Genomic DNA, 24,108 nt, shown 5'->3' with positions numbered 1-24,108 from the left:
CAGGCAAAACAAAGAAATACAAGGCATCCAGATTGGTAAAGAAGAAGTCAAACTGTCACTATTTGCAGATAACACGATATTGTACATAATATCATGTATATTCCAAAGACTCCATTCCAAAACTACTAGACTCCATTAGAACTAATGTTTGAATTCAGCAAAGTTGCAGGATACAAAATTAATACACAGAAATCTGTTGCTTTCCTATATACTAACGATGAACTAACACAAAGAAAAATCAGGAAAACAATTCCATTCACAAAAGGAATAAACCTAACTAAGGAAGTGAAAGACCTATACCCTGAAAACTACAAGACACTCTTAAGAGAAATTAAAGAGGACACTAACAAATGGAAACTCATTCATGCTCTTGGCTAGGAAAAATTAATACTGTCAAAATAGCCATCCTGCCTAAAGCAATATACAGATTCAGTGCAATCCCTATCAAAATACCAACAACATTCTTCAATGAACTGGAACAAATAGTTTTAAAATTCATATGGAACCACAAAAGACCCTGAATAGCCAAAGCAATCCTGAGAAAGAAGAATAAAGCAGGGGGCATCTCGCTTCCCAACTTCAAGCTCTACTACAAAGCCACAGTAATCAAGACAATTTGGTACTGGCACAAGAACGGAGCCAAAGACCAGTGGAAAAGAACAGAGTCCAGATATGAACCCAAGTGTATATGGTCAATTAATATATGATAAAGGAGCCATGGACATACAATGGGGAAATGACAGCCTCTTCAACAGCTGGTGATGGCAAAACTGGACAGCTACATGTAAGACAATGAAACTGGATCACTGTCTGACTCCATACACAAAAGTAAATTTGAAATGGATCAAAGACCTGAATGTAAGTCATGAAACTATAAAACTTTTAGAAAAAAACATAGGCACAAATCTCTTGGACATAAACATGAGTGACTTCTTCATGAACATATCTCCCCGGGCAAGGGGAACAAAGGCAAAAATGAACAAGTGGGACTATATCAAGCTGAAAAGCTTCTTCCCTTTTCAAAGGGAAAGGGACTAGGGAGGGTGGGTGGGAAGGGAGGGATAAGGAGGGGTGTAAAAAAGAAAGGGGCATTATGATGAGTATGTATAATGTGGGCCGGGGGGCATGGGGATGACTGTGCAACACAGAGAAGACAAGCTCCTCATGTAATTGTAGATTAATGATACCAAAAATAAATAAATAATAATAATAAAACTAAATTTTAAAATTTACCTTTCCTTATTAAAAAAAAAAATCCTGTGTTCCATTTATTCATCCTTCCTTCCTCCCTAGCTCCTGGCCACCACTGTTCTCTTTACTGTCCCCATAGTTTTGCCATTTCCAGAATGTCATATAGTAGTTTTTTTTTTCCTCCTCTTTTTGTCTTCTATCTTCCTGCTTTCTTGCATGGCTGGTAACTTCTGATCAAATGCCAGACATGGTGAATTTTACCCTTTTGGGTAAAATATTTTTGTAATCCTTAACATATTCTTGAGCTTTGTTCTGGGATGTGGTTAAAATACTTGGAAATAATTTACTCTTTTTAGGTTTTGCTTTTCAGCTTTGTTAGGTGGGATTGAAGCAGCAGTTAGTCTAGGGTTAACTTTTCTGCCAGTACTGAGGTCAAGACTTTACTTAGTATTCTCAGTGATGTCCTGTGAATTATGAACTTTCCAGGCTGGCATGATTCTTGGCTCTATGTGAATCTGGGGCACTGATACCTCATTCTTTTGTGTGGTTCTTTTTCTAGTGTTGAGTAGTTTCCTCATACTCATAAGTGAGTCAATATTCAACTATTAATACTCTCTTTTTGCAGATCTCTGGACCTCTCTCTGTGTCCTATTCTCTCCTATCCAAAATTCTGTCCTGTGAACTCTAGTTACCTTGCCTTCCCTGGACTCCCAGCTCTGTTTCCTCAACTCAGAGAAACTGATTAACTCTGCCTCAGTTTTCCCCTCCATATGCTGTGGCTTGGAAGCTTTCTCCTGACAGTAATTTGGGAGCAATCCTACGTTTATATAATTGTTTCTTTTCTCTCAGCAATCACATTCCTTCACTGCTTAATGTCCAGTATCTATCTTGAGAGCCATTGTTTTATATATTTTATACATTTTCCCAAGAAACTCCAAATGCATCCTGTCAAAAGTGGAAGTCCCTGTATTACCTTCTAAAATTTAAAAAAAAGTTCTGAATTTTGAAACAATGGCCAAAGGGATTTGGATAAGGGATTATGTACTTATATAAATATTCATTCCCATAGTAGTACATAAAAGTGTCTGATCTCCTCATATCCTTATCAATATAGATGCAAATCTGTTCAATAGCTTTTAAAATTTGCCAGGTTAATAAGGAAAATAATTGGCATCATATTGCTGTTTTAACCTGTATTTCTTTGATCTCAGTAAAGTTGAGCATTTTTCTACATTTTACTGGACTATAGAATTTTTTTTACATCCTTTGCCCTCATTTCCATCAAAACTTTAGTTTTGCAGAAAGACTGGAAACTTTGGTACTATTGTCAGCCTTCAGCCCCTTGGACTGGATCAAAGGGAAGTATACTAACTTTAAGAATCAGATTGTTACACTGCCCTGGCAAAAAGGTGAAGATGAGGCTGGTAAGAGAGATGAGACTGTCAATCCATTTTCCAATCACAACTGATGGGTTATATCAATCCTCTTGTTTTAAACCCCTCAATGTTTCCTACTACTTTAAGAATTAAAAACTAAGCTCTTTAACAGTCTTATAGCTTATTCAGGATCTGGTCCTGCCTACCTCTTCAGCTGCATTCTTTGCCACTCCCCTTTAGTTACTATGTTCCAGCCACTGATCTTTTTTCAATTCCTTGAACAAGTCATTTCCTTCCTCAATTCCTGTGTTTTTGCTGTTCTCTCTTGCTTGAAATGTTCTTCATGTGGCTCCAACTTGCTTAGCCTTTAGATCTTAGTTTAAATATCATTTCTGTAGATGGATATTCCCTGACCACAAATCCAGAGTAGATTTTTCCTCATGCTACTCTTCTTATAACATTCTATTCTTTCCCATCATAGCACCAATATACCTATCATAATTTGAAATTACACATTTGATATATTGTTTGTTTACTTACTGTCTAGCTTTCTTACTAGATAGTAAACTACATAATGGTAGGAACTATGTTTTCAGTAGGAAGTACGTGTTTGTTGTTCACCAACATATACTTAGTAACAAGAATAGTGTTTGGCCCAAAATAGGCATACATTAAATACTGGCTGACGTAATTAATCACTTAATACTAGAACATAATAACAAGATTATTGAAAAATGGGCAAAAGTCTTCTAAAAATAATTCATTTATATTAGGATCATTTAACACCTCTCTGCACTTGAGATATATTAATCTTCATTTAATTTGTAAGTTTAATTTAGAAGATACTCTTTTGAGAAATGCTGCTATCACCAAAGTCTGAAATCTCATTTTTTAACATTTAATTTAAATCTAACATGTCAGGGGCTACTCTTTACTTTTTAAAAGTGGACAAATGAAAATACATTAATAACATGTTCCTATTTCATTAAACCAACTTATAGTTGGAATCCAAAGTAAATAAGCATTGTACAATGGTTCATAGAAAATTATGACCAATGAGCATAAATGAATGTCATTTACTGAATAATTTGTTAGAAGCTGTAAATATTTTCCTCTGACATTATTCATAAATTTACCCCAAAAAAGAAAACATATTCTTAGATGACTCTAAAAATCAAGAAAGAAAATGTACTCCAAGTACCTGGGAAAATATGAGCTTATTTCATGTAAATCTTTCCTTATTTAACTATTAAAGGAGAAATAGGTAGCTCTTTGTTTATTTACAGTCCCCTTCTCCCTCAGATACTTGGCTCATCCTGAAAAAACAAAAACAAAAACTGATAACTTGACTAATGTACCTAGAGCTCTTTACTGAGAAGGGATGATTTATCCAAATCTGAAAAATATCAAACAATACATTATAAAATGTTTTAATGAGTATCTAAATGCTTTTCTTTGTAGTTTTAAAAGGAATAACAACTTGAGTGTTTCTAGTACACAATAATGTGTTAGCTTATTACCAGCTCTCAAGAACACTAAGCCCTGTTATTAATATAATAATGTTAAAACTAAAATCTAATAAATCTTCAATTATGTTTCTTTGAATTTATATGAAGTTGCCTGTTGACTGACAGTTATTTTGAAAATGAAGGACAAATTAATTTCTTCTAATGCTCATCAGTGCCAATGAGTTATTTGCTACTATAAATTGAATAAGGGATTAATCAAAGATAAAATTTAAATTATATTGTTATAGTACGTTATATTATATGGGAGTAACACTTGTTAGGAAAATATAATAAAATAATGAATATTATTTTGTTGAGATTAGTTTCTCCAATGCAAAACAGAATCAGATAGACTTGCAAGATCTATTTTGTGGACCTTAACATTTCAGACTGAGCTACTATAAGCCAGGTTCAGGGAGGGGGCAGGGTAAGGGAAAGATAATGAAAGAAAGAAATTTGAGTCATTTTTCTGCTTGTAAAGAATAAAAGTGCTCATTCTAAAGGAAAGCAGGTTTTCTGGGCGGAATAATTCCTACATATCTGTGCAAACTTGTTGGGAGGTAACTAATACATCATAATTATTGGCTACATATATTGGCCAGTTGTGAAAAACAGAGATGGGACAAGGAGAGGTAAGAAGACTTTATCCATCAAAATCACAGTTTCAAGGATAACTGTTGCATCCTACTTAACTAGAGTCAGAAATTGAAGAAGTAAAAAATTATCACAAGTCTTGGAAAAAGATGAAACAAAAGCTATTTGACAATAGATCATGTTACAAAGGCGGTGAGAAGCTTCAAACGCATTCAGTATCTTCTCCGAGTAGACAACAATAGGTGGAGCTGACTGGTAGTTCCAGCTTGATCTTGGAGTCACTGGGGCCTCACCTCTGTTACCCTCATGTGCTGACTGGGAACTTGATAACCAGGGCTGATGGATTTTCAACAGCAATTGAGAGAGCAAAGTAGAACTTCTGGGAAGTAAAGTTTAATAGAAGTCATATATAGAATTTTATAGTATTTTCATATAATTTTATCATGTGTAGTATTCTCATATAATTCAAAATGTGAATGGCTCACACAATGGTAAGAAATCTTAACTGGCACAGCCAATATGGTACAGATGTTATTTTAAAAATCAACTTTACAGGTTTCGACAAGGCCAGAATGCTAAAAATACAACAGGATGAAGGCAGGAAAATGGGGTTATGGTGGTCCTACAAACTTGAGTTCATAATCTGCCCTGAGCTATATACAGTTCCTTTAGCTGTACACTAGGGAATATAAATCACCTTCATAAAGTTGTTGTGAAGATTAAACACATCTAAAGCATATATTTGGTAAATTTCATTTCCTCTTTCCCTCTTATGTTACCAATCCATTAGATCTTTTTATGATTATCTTAGAAGAAAAACAAGGGAAACAGACAGCTAGAGAAAAATTTAAGAAACGCAAAATAGTTCTCATTTGAGCTTGCTTCATTATTAGGAAGCATCAAACATTTTTTCAAGAAGATCTGAGCAGTAATCTTACTTGTTTTCTTAACAATGAAAGACATTGAGGGTGGAGGTGAGATTGACTACAAAGAGACATGGGGACTTTTAAGGCAGGGTGACAATACTACTCTGTATCTTATTGTAAAGGTGGTTGTCAAAACTCACAGAAGTCGAGTTTTGTTGTTTATACATTATGCATTAAAATGCATAATTACATACATAACACATAATTGTATTTTTTAAAAAAGGAAAAAAAAAGTATATTTTAGCTTCAGTACTATCTAGGAAGAAAGAAAAAGTCTAATTGTAATATCCAGGCAATGATATACATGTAATCACATGTTATTTATGAATAGGATATAACTGAAAGAAGCAAAAAGCTGAACTTCCCTAAGATGTAATGACTTAAATATCTGCACAAATAGAAGTTCCTCCATCTGCATTTTGATTCAGCTTGGAAATGTGCTGGAAATTACACGGCCTGTTTTTCCTTCCCTAAATGTAAACAAGGGAGCATTTTGGATGACTAGTTAATAAAATTTTCAATCTGGAAACATACCAAACATCTTTACATGTATGTCCTGTGGACATCTCTTAACTCTGACAATGAATTCTCTCTCTTATTCCCCAAATGTGCTTTGCTTATTGCTTTCTATCTCAGTGAATGGTACCACTAACCACTCAGTTGCTCAAAAAGAAATCTGGGTGCTAACTCTGACTACTCTCTCTGTCATACCTCCCCATCCAACAAATTTATCACCACTCCCAGTAACTCTACCCCTCAAATATAGCCTCTCTTGGGGGAACAGAGAAGAGCATGGCACTAGATTTGAGCATGACTGGATCTAGGGGGTAAAAGAGAGTGAGTGGTATGAGATGAGGCTAGGGAAGTAAGCAGGGACACATGAACTGATGTTTGTGCTTCTCAAACACCTTTCAAATAGGTACTCTTTTCTCCCTCCCAACTTCTATCATTCTAGTACAAGTTATCACTTCTCTCCTCTAAATTACTTCAATATACTTGGTCTCCCCACATCCAGTCTTGTTTACCTTTCAATTCATTTTCTGCACTGCAGTTACAATGTTCTTTTTTTTCCTATTCTGAAAAAAAATACGTTATTCTAATCAGATCACTCTTTCTTTAAAACCCCTCAATATCTTCCCTGTTTCTTTAGCATAAACCTCAGAATAATGTGGTCTCCGCTTACCTCCCTAGCGTCATCTCAGACCACTCTCTTTCACCCTCCAGGTCCCATCATGCTTAGAGTCCAGTTCCATGCTCTTCTCTGCCTCCCAGTAGTGATGCTATATGTTTGTTCTATATATTGTTCCCTGTCTGGAATCCTCCTCCTCTTACCTGCCCTTGCACCTAAACTTGTCTAGCTTAATTCTTTTTGCCTTTGGAGGCAGCTAACATGGCACTATAAGGAAGCCGTCCATAATTTCCCATGTCTTGATTAGGTCTACTCATTATCTGCCCTTACAGCATAGTTTACCTATAAGTATCTGGGGTATAATGAAAAATGTATACTTAGTGCCTTTGGTATGCTAATAAGATGACTAGTGTCTGTGGACCCCAGGTAGCTTCAGGATGGAAGCTGATCACTAGAAAGATTAAGCCATGATTAGAAGGTTGGAACTTTCATCCTGCCCTCCTCCCCACCCACTGCCATCTCTGGGGAAGGGAGAGGTGCTAGAGAGAGAGTTCAGTTACTAATAGCCTATGACTTAATCAATTATGACAATATAATGAAACCTCCACAGAAACTCCCCAACAAAGTTCAAAGCACTTCTAGGTTGGTGAGCACACTGATGTGCTGGGAAGGGAGTGTGCTGGGAGAGGGCATGGCAGCTCCAGGCACACTTCTACCCCCATACCTTGCCCCTGTGTTCTTCCATTTGGCTGCTCTGAGTTGGATCTGTGCAATAAATGAGTAAATATAAAGTATTTTCCTAAGTTCTCTGAGTTGTTCTAGTGAATTATCAAAACTGGGGTGGGGATGTTGCAGGAACCCCTGAATTTACCAGGTCATCCAGAAGTGTGGATAACCTGGGCATCCCATTTGCAACCGTCCTGAAGTTAGGGCAGTCGTGTGGGGATGAACCTGTGCAGTCTGATGTTAACTCTGGGTAGTTAGTGTCAGAATTGAACTGAATTGTTGGGTATCCAGTTGGTATCCAGAGAACTAATAGAATTTGGTGTCAGAAAGAAGTCAAGAATACTTACTCAAAATCTTCATAATTTCATTGATGATAACTACACAAGACAAAAGGTTTTGTCTATCATTGTGCACCTAGCACTTAGTAGTGAATGGACACTATCCCATATATACTGGGTGAATATATAAATGAATGCCTACCACTGGGGTATAGAAATTTGGAACTGTTACCTGGGAGGAGCCAGGTCAGGGTTTTTTCCCTGGATTTGCTTCTGACACACGCTGAAAGCTAATTAAACAGAGAAAAGCAACGGGTCCAACTTTTCACTCTGTGATGTCAAAGGACAACTTCAGGAGGGGCTGGCAGAGAGGATGGAGCAGGCAACAATAAATGGGTCGCCATTTCTCTGAAGAGGAAGTAACTGGGAATGACACAATGACCAATTCACAGCCCTAGTAACTGCCCCTCCGGCACATCGAGCCTCTTGTGTAGTCAAGTTCTGTTCTCCTAAAAGCTATTAAGCAGTAGAGTTCAAACCCTGCTCCACTGCCTGCATAAGAAAAAAAAAGAGAGGCTGTGAAACGAACAAAAATCATAAGTAGTCCATCTGTCAGACTCCAAAGGCAGTGAAAATTTCTCTAACAGTATTGTGTCAAGTTCTTTGAAGTAAGTTACCATGCCCAGAGCACAGGTGTACGTACCGTGTCCCCACTTAACAGAGGTGGCACTACACTCTTCAGCACACAGGTACTCCCTAGTACTGTAGCAGTTGTACTTGCTGACCTCTTATTTTGTCAGAGGATCTTAAGCAGGCTCATGTGTAAACATCCTCTCTGTTTCACAAGATCTTAAGCTTCTTAAGGGCAGAAATATCTTCTGTTGCTCTCAAGTCCCTGTTTTTCGGGGTTGGGCAGAGAGGAGAAGCTCTTCTAACACTAAATAGGACTGAACAGAAGATGTCATGCACTGGATACCCATCAGGTAAATTTGTTGAGGCTTTTTAAGAGCTGAAAACAAATCAGGAAAGGACAGGCCTAAAAGGCATCCACTTTCATCTTGTCATGAAAAAAAGTCTTACCTGGGATGGGGTTATCCTCCCTTTTTTGATTTCAGATGAATTTTCACTTAATTTTCCTACTTTGTTACTTGAGCTGCATTTGTAGCATGTCCACCTTGTTTGGCCCTCAACTTCTACGGTGCACTCTTTGTTTTGCAGACAGAAAGAGTGATACAAATGGCCACAGCTGCAAAATGAAGGCAACCAATTTGCACCTTTTGTTATCATAAAATCTGTAACATAAGCTGTGTTAGTGTATTTGTAAGTGACAAAGATTTCCAGTAAGCTGGAATGCACTGATGGCTGTCTAGGTTAAGAAACAAGAAAGGGAATTTACTTGTGGCTGTCCTCTCTTTAAAATCCTGACTCACATACTTACTTGTATACTTAAGTTGCAAGTAGGAACAGAACCACAGTTCTATGACTACAAACCCCCAGGAGATGAGCTGAACTTCTGTTCATTTCTCAAACTATGAAATACTTTTAGACAATGTGAAAAAAAAAGGCAATTGGAGAAATCATAATTATATAAATAGCTTGATTAATGACATGAGAGGTCTTCCTCATCAAATTCGAGGCAGGAGTTGGGATTTGATTAAGCACTCACAAGTGTGAGTGCTGTAGCAAATTTTTACACTATTCCTATGAAAAAATTCCCTACTGATTACACTAAGTTACCAAATGAGCCTCCCAGAAGTGACAGCTCAGTCAACTTTGCCAATTTCTCCTTGTTTCTCTAGCCTGAAATATTGGACTACCTCAGAAGCCAATTCTTTTCTTTAGTCTATACAGTCTCTCTTCTTACTCTTTCTCTTTTCTATATATAACCTTCTCTCCAATGCTCTTCTTTCCATAGCCAGCCTTGCTCCTTTAGTGATTACTTCCAGCTCCATAGCTTTAAAATAACACCTACATGCTGATGACTGCCAAATTTATACCTTCAGCCCAGACTTCTCTCCTAAACCCCATCTGTTTCTCAAGAACTCTACTTTGGATATCTAATAGGCATCTTAAATTTAACATGCCCAAACCAAATTCTTGATTTCCATCCCACTCCACCTCCACTGCCTGTTTTCCAACGCCCACACCTCAGTAAATGGCAACTGCCATTCTTACCATTTTTCAGGCCAAAAACTTTTGAGTCATCCTCGACTATTCTCTTTCTTGCACACCTCATATCCAATCTATAAGCAAATTTTATCAGCTCTACCTTCAGAATGTATCTAGATACCTACTTCATTATTATCACCTTAGGCTATCGCTCACTTGGATTACTGGCCACTCTACTTTCACCCTTAACCTCCTAAAGTCCATCCCAGCGCAGCAGTCAAAGTGATCCTTAAGATACAGGTCACATGTTTTCAAACCTATCCTCAAAACCATCCAGTGGCTTCTCATCTCATAGTAAAAGCTTAATTCTTTATAATGGCCCAGTTCCTACATGATTTGGCCACTGCTCCTTCAGAGGCCATCTCTCATCAATTTCCCTTTCCGTCACTCTGCTTAGCCCACGCTAGTCTCACTCACCCACTGCTCCTCAAGTACGCCAAGAATTTCCTGCCTCCCTGTCTGCACTTGTGGATCCTTTGTCCAGGACACTCTCCCCTTGATTTTGCATGGCCACTTCCTTTAGGTCTCTGCTCAAATGTCACTTAAATAATGAGACCCCTAACTACTCTTTATAAATTAGTAGCTCCCAACATTCTCTTTCCTCTATACCATGTGTTATTTTATTCGTGGTAACTAATTAATTTTAAATAAATTAATTTTAAATTGTCTGTTCATAAGTCACCTTCACAGTGAAGGTTTCCCTGACAACTCTATTTATCTCCTCCCACAAACACTTTATTTCACTTAACATGTTTTATTTTTTTCACAGTAGTCACTACCTGGCAATCGACTTCTTTGTTTGTCTGCCCCACCACTAAAATGTAAACACTATGACAGCAGATTCTTTATTTTGTTCATGCTATACCTTATCCCCTTGAACAGTACCTGGCATACAGAAGGTGCTCAATAAATATTTGTTGAATGAAAGGGCTCTTTGTGTGATGAGAACTACTTCTTCCAACCACCAAATCTATCATTATCCTGTATCTACAATAGTAGTACCTGACACTAATATACTGCTTACTGCAAGTGTCTTACATAAATTATTTCATTTAATCTTCACAAACCCCCATGAAGCAGGTACCATAATTATCCCAACATACAGGTGAGGAAACTAAGATGTAAAGAGATTAAATACCTTGTCCAAAATCTCACAGCTAGTAAGCGTCAGACTTAGGATTTGAACTTGAGAAATTTGGCTCCAGAGACCATCTCGTATTGCCTCTCTGGGTGAGCACTAGATTTCTTCTCTCTTTGCACTGTTTCCTTAAGTATCATTTAGATGCCGATGGTTGCTAAATTTATATTTCCAGGACATATCTCCAGGTTTCTGACTAGAATAGCTGTCTATCTGATATCCCTCCTTGGATGTCTAATAGCCATCTTAAACCTAACACTTCCAAAACAAAACTCTTGATTACCACTGACCTGTTCTCTTTCATCTTACAATGGTACCATGTTCATCCAATTGCTCAGGCCAAAGACATATTTCCCTCACGCTCCACATCTAATACACCAGCAAGTTGGCTCTATCCTTAAAATACATTCTGTATGTCTGAGTCTGTTTCTGTTTGTTTGAGACTCATAGATGCAGCAAACAAAACTGGTGGTTACCAGAGTGACGAGGGGCTGTGGGGGAGGGTAAACTGGTAAAGGGTACTAAGGGGTAGAAACTTCCAATTACAAAATAAGAAGGCCATGGGCATGTAATGTACAGCACAGGGAATATAGTCAATAATACTGTAGTACCTTTTATGGTGACAGATGGTAATTAGACTTATCATGGGGATCATTTTGTGATGTATAAAAAGATCAAATCACTATGATGTACACCTGAAACTAATACAATATTATATGTCGATTATATTTCAATAAGAAATACATATATATATTCTGAACCTTTACTTCTACCTCTCTCATTCTGCCCAAATGTCACTTCCTTAGAGATTTTTTTCTTGTTATGGCATCTTAAAATAGCATTCTCATCCTGAACAGTTCATTCATCCCCTTACCCTGTGTTCTGTTTTTTTTTCATAGCTGTCATTACTCTGTATTTATTTATTACCTGACAACCCTAACACCCATTCCTCCCAGGTCCCATGCAGGTTGTAAAGTCTCTGAGGGCAGGAACTTCACCTTCTTTATTCACTGCTAGCATGACTGGCTGAGGCTCTGTATCTAGGTGTACTCCTGCCTGGTAATAACACACATATCTGCATACCACGTGTGTAACATTCCCTTCCTTCTCTTACCTGAAGATAATAATTTCGTCAGCCATTTCTTGGCGTCTCTTGTACTGCTGCAAACATATAGAGCAGTATTCCTGCTTGGGGTTCAGCCCTCTGGTGACTGAAGCTCTCAGGTTACACAATGACCAATGGAGATCTTGGTTTAGAAGACTAGTAGTTGTTTCCAGCAGGGTCTATAAGAGATCAAAACAAAAAAACAAACAAATGTTTATAAATTTAGAGAGAGAGAGGATGAATGCAGAATAGTATCTGGTTAGTTTCCAGCCACAAACAGCTGGAACTGGAATATACTACAAAGACACATAATTAATAAAACAAACATCAAAAACCCCCACGCTTAAATGGTTAACTTTAACATGCAGAGTAATGACAAGTGCATACACTAAGATTCTTGAAATAGCTATTAAAAGGCTGTCATTAGTTTCTACTGAGAAATGTGTGCTCTGCCATTCTGTGGCTTATTTCAGTACTGATGGCTTTTGAATCATTAGCTAACCTCAAATCTATTTATTACATTTAATATGTAAGTTCTTTTTGAATGGCTCAAAGTGTTACACCAAATAACAAAAAAATCCCTTATATTTCTATAGAAATTGCATGTACGGCAATATTTCAAATAACCTTTCACTGAAACAGCTAATGGCCATTACTCGGCTTTCATTTCCCTTGGGCAGAGAGATCACATTTCCCTGATCAGCACTTACAAGTCATTTGAATCTACTCAAGGCTGTGACATCTGTCATTAAGTGACATAAAGACATTTTCACGGCTATAACATTAAGTCATTTTAGGAATGTGCTTATAAAGTATTGTTTTCATACTATATCTGAGGCTCAACATTTATGTATATAATTTAGCTGTGCATTTGGGCTCTTTTCTGTCAGCACTAATGGGGAAGATATTCTGACCATCCTCCTTGCTAAAGAGAAAGCTAGTCCTTCCTCTTTATCTGTAACTACCATGTTCAATTCTAACAGTCTAACCATAGTAATTCTTTCAGTCAGCCTCACCTTTTCCTCCTCTTCCAAAGTTCACAGAAATTTTCTGCCTTGCAGTCAGCTTTGTTTCTGCTACCACGGAGCCTGGGCCTGCAGGGTTCAGCTCCACTGGGTTATGCTCAGTAAACCTGTAGTTCTTATGATACCCTAAGAAAAGCTCCATCACCCAAAATTTTCTTCTCTCTGATTTTTAAAAAGAGCAGGCATTGTATCGAACATGTCTAAATGGTGCTTTTTCTAGGTGGCTTCATGAGTCACTTTGAAGTATACTAAGAAAAAAATCTGTACACCAACCTGGCTCCTACTGATAATTGAAGCCATAGGCAGTTTTGAATTAAGGGAAGATGAGTGACCACTTTTGGTTAGTGGCAATTATCTGCTTCAGAATGTTTAAAAAATCATTCATTTAATTTTAGTTTACAACTATACTCAAGCTGACCCTTCCTTTTAATGGGTTAAAGCTTTGCATTCAATTATTTTTCCAGGAGGTTTCTCACACTTTTCATTTAGAAAAATGATATTTGTTCTACTGCCAATGAATCAAAACAGTAAAATGACTACAAATTTGATGCATTTCCACATTCTACAAGGTATGTGTGTATACAAAATATTAATTAATGTGAAGGAAAATTAAAAAATGTAAAAAACCCATATTCTTAAATATATCAAACTTCCACTAAATAGATGGCAATTTTTAAAGAAAAATAAGTGCAAAGAAAAAATAAATAGCTCCTTTATACCTTAGGATAGGTGTAGGAAAAGAGAATAGCTTACTTGTTCATAGTTAAAGGTATCCAACATTCCCAGAATAAGTCCTTGGATTTCTCCAAGTTTTCCTTTTCCATAAACTGGATCCTAATTAGGAAAAAGTTGAAAAAGTTATAATTCTGTTCTTGGTATTTTTTAATTACTTTAAAATAAAAGTTATCTGAAAAAGTCAAATACTCTTGTGTTTTGCTATAGTCACACAATATTTATTCTTCCAGGAACCTCCTACTGGAAATGCAGATCAGTCTCCCTCTGGCCATCACAGTATTTTGGAAAAATAAGTAAAATTTGACCCAATCCCCTTGTTTAACAATCTTCTTTGCAAGTCTAATTAAATTTCACTCTGATTTTGTTTCTCCAAGAGCCTTCTCCTTCATATTAAATAACCTTACCCTCTCTGAGCTCTTATCTGCTACATTAAAATCAAATTAATGATTATCTAGAATCTGTCCAACAACTCCTATAACCCACATTTGGCCACCTCCTGGCCCAAACCAACTAAACTGCTTCAGTTTAGGAGGCAAGACTTTGTTTAGGGGATAAGTTTCTAGATCTAAGGAGCAGCTTTCAGTTTTCCAAAGTTTTCTTCAATAAAGTCACTACTGATAAACAAAATATACCTAGACACCCAATCTTCCTTCAACTGCTTTTCCTATGAGGTAAGTAACTTGTTCATTATGTACAATTTGGAAAACAATGAATATACAAAAATAAAACAAAAAAAGTAAAACTAACCACCTAGAGGTAATAAACACTTTTGATATTCTGATGTATATTCTTCCAATCTTGTTTCTGGAGTAGGAGACAAAGGGCAAGAGAGAGGGATGTATTTCTTAAAATTTGGAGGACAGAAAGGGCAAGACGTATTGTAATTTAAATTTTTGAAACGCTAAGTTTGAATTTGAAAGAATCTTAAAATTCTTAAAATTTGAATATTTTGCACAATACTTTTATACCTTTTTTAACTTAATAGTATATTGTGAGCAAATATTTTTTAACAGCTGCAGAGTATGAATCATGTGAAATACCATGTGTTATTCAACCATACTTTATTGTTGGACATTTAGGTTTACCTCCTACTCCCCAAATTCTACCCACTATTGTCAAATGCTAGTGGCTGTAAATTTTGGTCTAAATCTGATTCTTTCTTTAGAGGAGACTTCTAGAAAGGCAATTACAGATTCAAAGAGGATTTTTATGGATATTGCTATATACTGCCAAAATGTTTCACCGAAAAGTCATATCATGCAATTTTTTATCTCCATCAGCATATTTGTACACTCGTTTTACTGCACCTTTGGCTAGGCTGAGAATTATAATTTAAAAATTGCTAATGAGTGAGTATATAAAGTCTATTACTTATGATTCTTCTTTGCCAAATAGGGAAATCCAACTATATAGTAATGAGAGAGGTAGCTTCTATTTATTAAGTGGATAGCATATGCCAAGGACAACCCTAAGGACAACTTTATAAATCCCATTTCATGAAGTTCCTTCCAGAATATTTATAAATGAAGAAATTCATGCTTAGAGAGGTCAAGTAGAATTCTCTATGATCACAAAACTATTAAGCAGATAAGTTGGGTGTTGAATCTAGGTATTTCAGAAACCATGTTTTTAATTAATACACTATATTGGTATCCCAAGTATAGATACATAAACCAATAAACTAAGTAATAAGTGAGGGTTTGCTAGAAGATACAGGTATTCAATTTTCACAACTAAGTGATAAGAAATGTTTGCTGGGAGGAACTGAACAGACAGTTCTCCAAAAAAGAAATACAGATGGCCAACAGACACATGAAAAGATGCTCCACATCGCTAATTATCAGAGAAATGCAAATTAAAACTACAATGAGGTATCACCTCACACCAGTAAGGATGGCTGCCATCCAAAAGACAAACAACAACAAATGTTGGCGAGGCTGTGGAGAAAGGGGAACCCTCCTACACTGCTGGTAGGAATGTAAGTTAGTTCAACCTTTGTGGAAAGCAGTATGGAGGTACATCAAAATGCTCAAAACAGACCTACCATTTGACCCAGGAATTGCACTCCTAGGAATTTACCCTAAGAATGCAGCAATCAAGTATGAGAAAGATCAGTGCACCCCTATGTTTATCGCAGCACTATTTACAATAGCCAAGAATTGGAAGCAACCGAAATGTCCATCGATAGATGAATGGATAAAGAAGATGTGGTACATATACACAATGGAATACTACTCAGCCATAAGAAAAGGGCAAATCCAACCATTTGCAGCAACATGGATGGAGATGGAGGGTATTATGCTCAGTGAAACAAGCCAAGTGGAGAAAGAGAAATACCAAATGATTTCACTTATCTGTGGAATATAAGAACAAAGGAAAAACTGAAGGAACAAAACAGCAGCAGAATCACAGAACTCAAGAATGGACTAACAGGTACCAAAGGGAAAGGGACTGGGGAGGATGGGTGGGGAGGGATAAGGGGGGGGAGAAGTAGGGGGGTATTAAGATTAGCATGCATGGGGGGGTAGGAGAAAAGGGAGGGCTGTACAACACAGAGAAGGCAAGTAGGGATTCTACAACATTTTGCTATGCTGATGGACAGTGACTGTAAAGGGGTTTATAGGGGGGACCTGGTATAGGGGAGAGCCTAGTAAACATAATATTCGTCATGTAAGTGTAGATTAGTGATACCAAAAAAAAAAAAAGGGCAGTTCCTGTGTGGTAACCTCCAATGAGTTCTACACAAGAGTATAAAGGGCATGTAAAAGTGTAGGCAAAGGGTCTGTTTGTGTTTATACAGAGGATCAAAGCCTAATTGGGCTACCCCGAAAATGAATTAAGATATGATATGAAAAAGAACTTCCAACATCAGCACTCTCTGGAAGACTCATGCCAGAAGATGATCATCAAAAAACCCCAAGAAAGATCCACGCACTGCTATAGCTGTAGATGCACTCATCCCACCAGTTCCTGGACTTGCCATGGGAATGAGGAAGGAGATATCTAAGCTGGCCTGTGCATACAGTAAAACAACAAATTTGACTGGATCTATACTGTTGGAACTCAACCAAGAATTAGGAGAAGTGCAAATTGTAGCGCTCCAAAATCATACAACTACAGACTATTTACTGTTAAAAGAACATAAGGGATGTGAACATTCCCCAGGAATGGGTTGTTTTAATTTGTCTGATTTCTCTCAGACTGTTCAAGTTCAGTTGGACAATATCCACCATATCATAGATAAGTTTTCACAAATGCCTAAGGTGCCTAACTGGTTTTCTTGGTTTCACTGGAGATGGCTGGTAATTACAGGTATGCTTAGGTTATGTAACTATACTCCTATTATGTTAATGTGTGTGCGTAATTTAAGTAGTAGCTTAAAACCTATACATGCTGAAGTTACTCTACAAGAAGATATGTCAAAGAAATTATCAATCTTTCCATGTTTTCTTCCGCCTGCTACTTCTATAGCTTTTCTTCTTCCTTCCTAATTACAACCCTTAAATAGAATTCGTGCCTCATATCAAATTTACCGAGTATCATAATTCTTCCAAGTGGTAAAGATACCTCAAGACAAATGCGGGGCATAGAAGCTACAGGGCATAAATATGCAAAGAAATAAAAAGCTAACCATTTCAAACAATAAGGCTTCTCTCTCACTTACCAACTTTACATTTCCCTGTATGGCCCCGGAAGATGACTGGTTAGCCAGAGACGGGTAAGATTCCTCAAGGGAGGAACAACCTAAGACAGGCACAGTCACAGGGGGGCCATCAGGTGAGAAATTGGGGATCAACAGAGGTGAGGCTTAGAACCTCACCTCCCCTGTTCTGAGAGAAATCTTCTGCATACGTGGATGTTTTATTGCCCATGTCTAGCTTGGATTAACACATAGTGTACAGGCACACACCTGGTCATCTACATTTGCTCTCTTACAACACTAAACTATGTTTTCTACCTTTATCTTGTATCTACCTACCACTTCAGCATTTTATTAAAAATAATAATAATAAAGAGAGAAATGTGGTATCCACATATAAATCAAGTATAAAAATCAAATGAGTATTCATATTTGAACTGACTGTTAATAGTTCACAATGCATGAGCAAAACCGAAGGTTTCTGTGATGGCTGCCCTTGTACTGTTCACCATGTAGGAACTTATTCACTATGTAAGAATTTGTTCTCCATGTAAGAACTTGTTTATTATGCCTCAGAAGATTGGAGACTGATGAAAATTAGGCTTGGGGTAGATTAATGATTGTGCATTGAGCATTGACTCCCCTATACAGAATTTTATTGTTGTTAACAACCATTTGATCAATAAATATGAGAGATGCCCTCACAAAAAAAAAAAAAAAGAAATGTTTGCTGGAAAACATGGGTAATACTCCTGGTTACTTCTTAGGGAATAGGTTTATTAAGCTCTTGGTGCATTAAGAGTATCTGTGAGTTCAGATGTTAAGAAAGAAAAGAGACTGTAAGGCAGAAAAAACTTGAGAGGTTCCAAAATGTGAGAGGAAAATTCCTGCTCTTGTACAACACAGTCTTAGTATTTACTTCTCTTTTTTTCTTCTAGGCTCTGATGATGGCTCTTGAAGATTGGGTGGGTGCAAATTGTAGCTATGATGGATTTTCAGTATTTTAGTTGGTCTAAAACAGGTTGTGTCCACACAAGTTCCTGGTCCCTGATGCTGAGGATATGCTGAAGAAACTGAAGGTAGAGAATAACTATGTGTGTTGTGTACTCATGAACAAGATTCCAAGTTTGGGCATAAACAGTTCACTTAAACTTAATGGGGAGATTTTTGTTTCATAGCTAGAGACTGTATCACTAAGCTAAATATTCCTGTCAAACATGTACAGACGATTTCCAAAAGGCAAGACTTTAGATATTGTGGACTAATCCTTTATTAGAAAAACAACTCAGGCCATTCACACACCAGACAACTTTAAAAACTTTTTTTGCATAAAAATAGATCCATGTTCATGCTCTTTGAACTTACATTTAATTATGATTTTGGTCAAGCTCTTAATAAATACACCTATTCTTCAAAATATCAATGGAAAGTAAAAGATCTTTACTTTTTGTATAACAAAAAACCTACTTAATATCTACTATAATATGTTCATCCAATACACTAACAATATAGCTCTAGTATAGAAGAGGTCTGTCATTTGTCCTGTCAAGGGTGGTTTGTGGAATAACGAGGTCGTTAAAAGGTTAAATTCTGTGAAAGAAGAGGAAATCTTTATAGGTCATGTCTATATTTATATCAGTACATTTCCCTTAATATACATTATTTAAAGGCAAAATTATGAAAATTATCTCATGCTGGGACAACATATAAATTATAGATGCAAAAGGAAACTCAAGGCTTCCAGCACAGCCATACATAACCCACTAGCTTTTCAAATTATTTTCCAAAGATGTCAGTTAGATTCCTCCACAATGAATGAATAACTGCTGAGGTTTCTCTTTGTTTGTAAACTATTAAAGAAGAACACACTTGACTATTTCACATAAGCTTTTTTATCAAAGAACACTTTAGAAAAAGATGTAATGACCACTTTCTTCCCCCTATTGCTTTCTACTATATATACCTACTACATATACTGTTTGAAACCTAAAATCTTCACTTATCACACATTACTTTAAAATATGAATACAGCAGGTCAGCATATATATCATTTGTTTACTTTAATTCCTTTAGTAAGACAGTCATAAACAGCTTCTCAGAAGCCAAGAATTACTTTTGCCATACAGGAAGATCAATAAAAGCAAGCAGTGAAGACAGCATGTATATAACATAAATATGGTCCCTTAAAAATACTCATTAACATCATCTAGTGTTCATGAAAGAAATCGATACAATTCAGGTGCCAGGCATCAGTTTAAATAAACTGATGTTTACTGAATAAAGATTTAGTGGCTAAGAAGATCTCTGAGAACCTCTTATTATGTGAACACCTCTTCTGGAAAAACTATAAATATTTGAGCAATTTTACATCTTAGTAACTGTCACTCCCTATTTTCTCCCCAGGGGACCTGACAAAGTGAGATGGATCTGAAAATCACCATGGCTGTTGTTAGGTACAGAAGGCCTAAAACTGGGAGTTAGAAAATTTAGGTTAATGCTCCAGCTGTGGTCACTTACCTGAGTAAACTCAAGTTATTTAATCTTTCTGAGTGGCACCTGCCTCATGTGAAACATGAGGATACTGCTACTTCCCCAGCTTAATGTACAGAGATTAAACAAATAAAGAACACAGAAGTGCATTATAAACTGCTTAGAACTACTCAAAGTCATTAGATAATCAAGACAACTAGTATGTATTGAGTACCTACTATGTGCCAAGTATTGTGCTGGAACATAGGAAATATTCTAGGATATATTCTGGTAGAGAGGACATAAAGTAGTTTAAATACTGGGACTGATGAGAAAAATGATGTTAAGGAGGAAGATTTTTTTTAAAAAGGTACATATAAACCCATGATTGCAGCACTCGATAACTTAGATGAAATGGATCAATTCCTTCAAAGACACAATCTACCAAAACAACATGAGAAGAAACAGATAATCTGAATAGGTCTGTATCTCTTAACAATATTGAATCAATAAGTAATAACCTTCCAAAACAGAAGGTATAGGCCCAGATGGTCTCACTGGTTTATTCTGACAAATATTTAAAGAAGAAATTATACCAATATTCTACAATCTGTTCCAGATAGTAGAGGGAGAGGGAATAGTTCCAAACTCATTCTATGAGGCCAGCATTACCCTCATACTATGACACATACTATCTCAATGGAAATGCCAGACACATACTATCTCAATGGAAATGCCAGAGAGTTACTTTGTGGATCAAGAAAAAATTATTCTAAAGTTTACATAGAAAGGCAAAAGTCCCAAAATAGTTAACACAATACTGAAAAAGGACAAAGAGGATCTGAAGCTATAATAATCAAGACAGAGTGGTACTGGCAAAAGACTGGACAAACAGATCACCAGAAAAAAACAGAGTGCCCAGAAATAGACCCCCATAAATATAGTCAACTGAACAAAGGTGATTCAATGGAGAAGGGGACAATCTTTTCAGCAAATGGTGCTGGGACAACTGGAAACCCACCTGCAGTGAAATGATTCTAAACACTGACATTACATATTTCACAAAAATTAATTCAGAATGGATCACAGACCTAAATGTAAAATGCAAAACTACAAAACTCCTAGAAGATAACATGAGAAAAAAATCTAGGTGATCTTGGGTTTGCATGAGTTTTTAGATCCAACACCAAAAGCACAATCCATGAAAGAAAAAATTGAGAAGTCAGACTTCATTAAAATTTAAAAACTTCTGCTTTGTGAAAGACATTGTTGAGACAATGAAAAGACAAGCTACAGGCAGGGAGAAAATATTTGAAAAACACATATCTGATAAAGGACTTGTATAAAAAAATATACAAAGAACTCTTAAGACTCAACAATTGAAAAAACTAAACCCAACTAAAAAGTAGGCAAAAGATCCAAGCAGACACCTTATCAGTGGAGATACCCAGATGGCAAATGAACACATGAAAGGATGATCAGTATCATTATTCATTAGGGAATTGCAATTAAAACAATGAGACCACCACACACCTATTAGATGGTTAAAATCCAAAGCACTGGATTTATGGAGATTTGATTTTTAGTCCAGAATATGATCTAACTTGGTAAATGTTCTATGTATGTTTGAGAAGGATGTGTATTCTGCTATTGCAATTGACATATAAATGTCAACTAGGTCAAAGTGGTTAAGAGCGGTCAGCAGAAATCTACTGTTAAATTTATTTTTCTTCCTCTGTATTTTTTAACTCTGTCTACTTTTAAGCTTTTTCTTTTTATCTTTGATTTTGAGCAATTATGATGTGCCTTGTAGTTTTTCTTCATGTTTCTCAAGTTTGGGATTATTGATCTATGTGTAACTGGTTCTAAGTAAATTTGGAAAAATTTCAGTCAGTATTTCTTCAAATATTTTTTTCTGTTCCAATTCCCTGTTTTCAGGACTCCAAGTACATATACTTTGAGCAGCTTGAAATTGTTCCATAGCTGATATTCTAGTACATTTTTTTCTGATTTACTTTTCTTTGTTTCATTTTGGATAGTCTGTATTGCTATGTTTTCAAATTCACTAACTTTTCTTCTGTTTTGGTGTCCTTGGCTGCTAACTCTAATATCCAATGTCATATCTGGGTTTAATCTCCCAATTTGATTGCATACCTTATAATTTTTGATTCAGTGTCATATGCTACAAATTTTACACTGTTGAAATTCGATATTTTTGTATTCCTAAAGGTATTTTTAAGCTTTGTTCTGGCATACAGTTAAATTACTCAGAAATGTTTTGATCCTTTCTGGTCTTGATTTTAAGATTCATAAGACAAGACTGAAGCTATGCCTAGTCTATGGCTCACTGTTTCCCACTACTGAGTACTTCTGAGTGCTCTACCCATTGTTCTGTGAATTCTGAGGTCTTGAGTCTTACTGGTGGGAAAGACACAATCATTGGCCCCGTGTGAGTGTGAGCATTATTCCCTCTAATCCTTTCAGGTAGCCCTTTCCTTGGCTTAGGTGCTTTCCTGAGACCATACACTTGTACTTGAGAGCAGCCTTCTACACATTCCGAGTTCCCTTTCCTGGTATGTGCCCTGTAAACTCTGGCCACCTTGGCCTCTCTTGACTCTCAACTCCATCTCCTTAAATCGATTAGTATGTGAGAAACTGCTTGGGATCCCCCTTTCTGTGCTAGTGCCTGGAGACTCACTCAAAACATTAATCTGGGGCAAACAGGGCTTACCTTGTTTATTTCCTGTCTCTCAGGAATCACTGTCCTTTACTGCCTGATATTCATTTTTTTTAAACTACAATTTCATATATTTTGCCCACCTTTTGGTTGTTTTAAGCCAGAGGGTAAATTCAACCTTTGTTATTCCATCTTGGCCAGAAGGAAATGGAATTCCTCCATGCTTAATCTGTATTCATTCTAGATATATTTACTGATTATCTACTATATGCCACATGACTGGGCGAAGTGATGGTGATAGAGTACTTGGCAAAGTACTATGTTAGCCAAGTACAGGTTAGCTCTGAGGACTTTCTGTTCTAATAGGAATAAAAACAAGTAAATAGAACCGATTCTTAAATGTTTCCCAGAACTCCATTTTTGGCCTTCTGCTTTTCTTACTAATTCATTTCTTCCTAAAATTCATCTAGTTTACCACTTCTATACTGATGACTTCAGAGTCTACATCTCCACTTTTTACAAACTCTAGTCTGGTATTACTCCCACTGCTGACTGTGGGTCACATGAACCTGAATCAGGGGATTGCCTAGGTTCTTCTTGTGTTCCCCTATATCTAAACAGTCAAAAAAAATCAAGTGGATTCTATCAACTAAGTAATTTCCAAATTCATCTTCTCCCATCCATTCTACATAACTCAATGAACAAATCTTTTAAGTACCTATCACATTCTGGGTAATCTCTATGCCTTCGGTCTTGATCTCTTTCAATTTATCCTGTATGATAAAGGATGAGTGACCTTTCTAAAAAGAAACTTCATTCCATAATTTCTCTGCTTAAAATCCTTTGATGAGAATGTACTGATTTTAAAATAAAATCCAAAGCAATTAAGGACACAGTCCTGGTGTGTCTCTCAAATTTCAGTTCTGTGACTCACATGTTCTTGTCCTATGTTCCCAGAATACTTAGAAAACTTGAAGCTCTCTAAGTGTACCGTGTTTTACCTCAAATTCTTTGTATATATAGTTTGCTTTGCTTAGAATAGTCCTATTCCCTTTCCCTCTGATTCCTTTAGGCTATTTAAGATTCAGTTCAGACATCTCTTCCTCTAGGAAATCTTCCCAAATTCCCCAGTCTGTTTCAGATACATACTTTTATTGGTACTCCTTTGACTATATATATTCAGAAATCCAACTCCCTCTAACTTATTCAAAAAGATAATTATTGTAAAAGCACTGGGATGTTTCAAGGATCCAAGCAAAGGAATGCAGGTGAGCCTTAAGAACAACTCTGGACTCAAATGCCATCAGGATTTTCTCACCATGTTGTCTCCTCTCCCTGTGTCTTGAATCCTCTCCCTAAATTTTTTCTCTTCTGTGTGCATCTTGTCTATTCTCCTCTTTGTGTGTCTGTTTTGTTCCTCCT

General features: G+C 36.6%; 1 protein-coding gene across 5 annotated transcripts in view; it reads right to left on the bottom strand.

Annotated features, from left to right (window-relative positions):
* VPS8 (VPS8 subunit of CORVET complex) overlaps nt 1–24,108 on the bottom strand; it is a 331,520-nt gene that overhangs the window by 59,585 nt on the left and 247,827 nt on the right. For 4 of the 5 annotated variants that reach the window (XM_057500758.1, XM_036875334.2, XM_057500761.1 and 1 more), the window contains 3 exons: nt 13,919–13,999; nt 12,150–12,319; nt 8,809–8,974 (listed from right to left, as the gene is read on the bottom strand). In XM_057500758.1, coding sequence (XP_057356741.1) covers nt 8,809–8,974; nt 12,150–12,319; nt 13,919–13,999 — 417 coding nt within the window. Of the gene's footprint in view, nt 1–4,960; nt 5,049–8,808; nt 8,975–12,149; nt 12,320–13,918; nt 14,000–24,108 lie in introns of those variants that run through there. The other variant, XM_057500762.1, reaches the window with a different exon arrangement.

Source organism: Manis pentadactyla, chromosome 1 (assembly GCF_030020395.1).
Source record: "Manis pentadactyla isolate mManPen7 chromosome 1, mManPen7.hap1, whole genome shotgun sequence".
Classification (NCBI taxonomy): domain Eukaryota; kingdom Metazoa; phylum Chordata; class Mammalia; order Pholidota; family Manidae; genus Manis; species Manis pentadactyla.
This window is presented reverse-complemented; position numbering and strand designations above follow the sequence as displayed.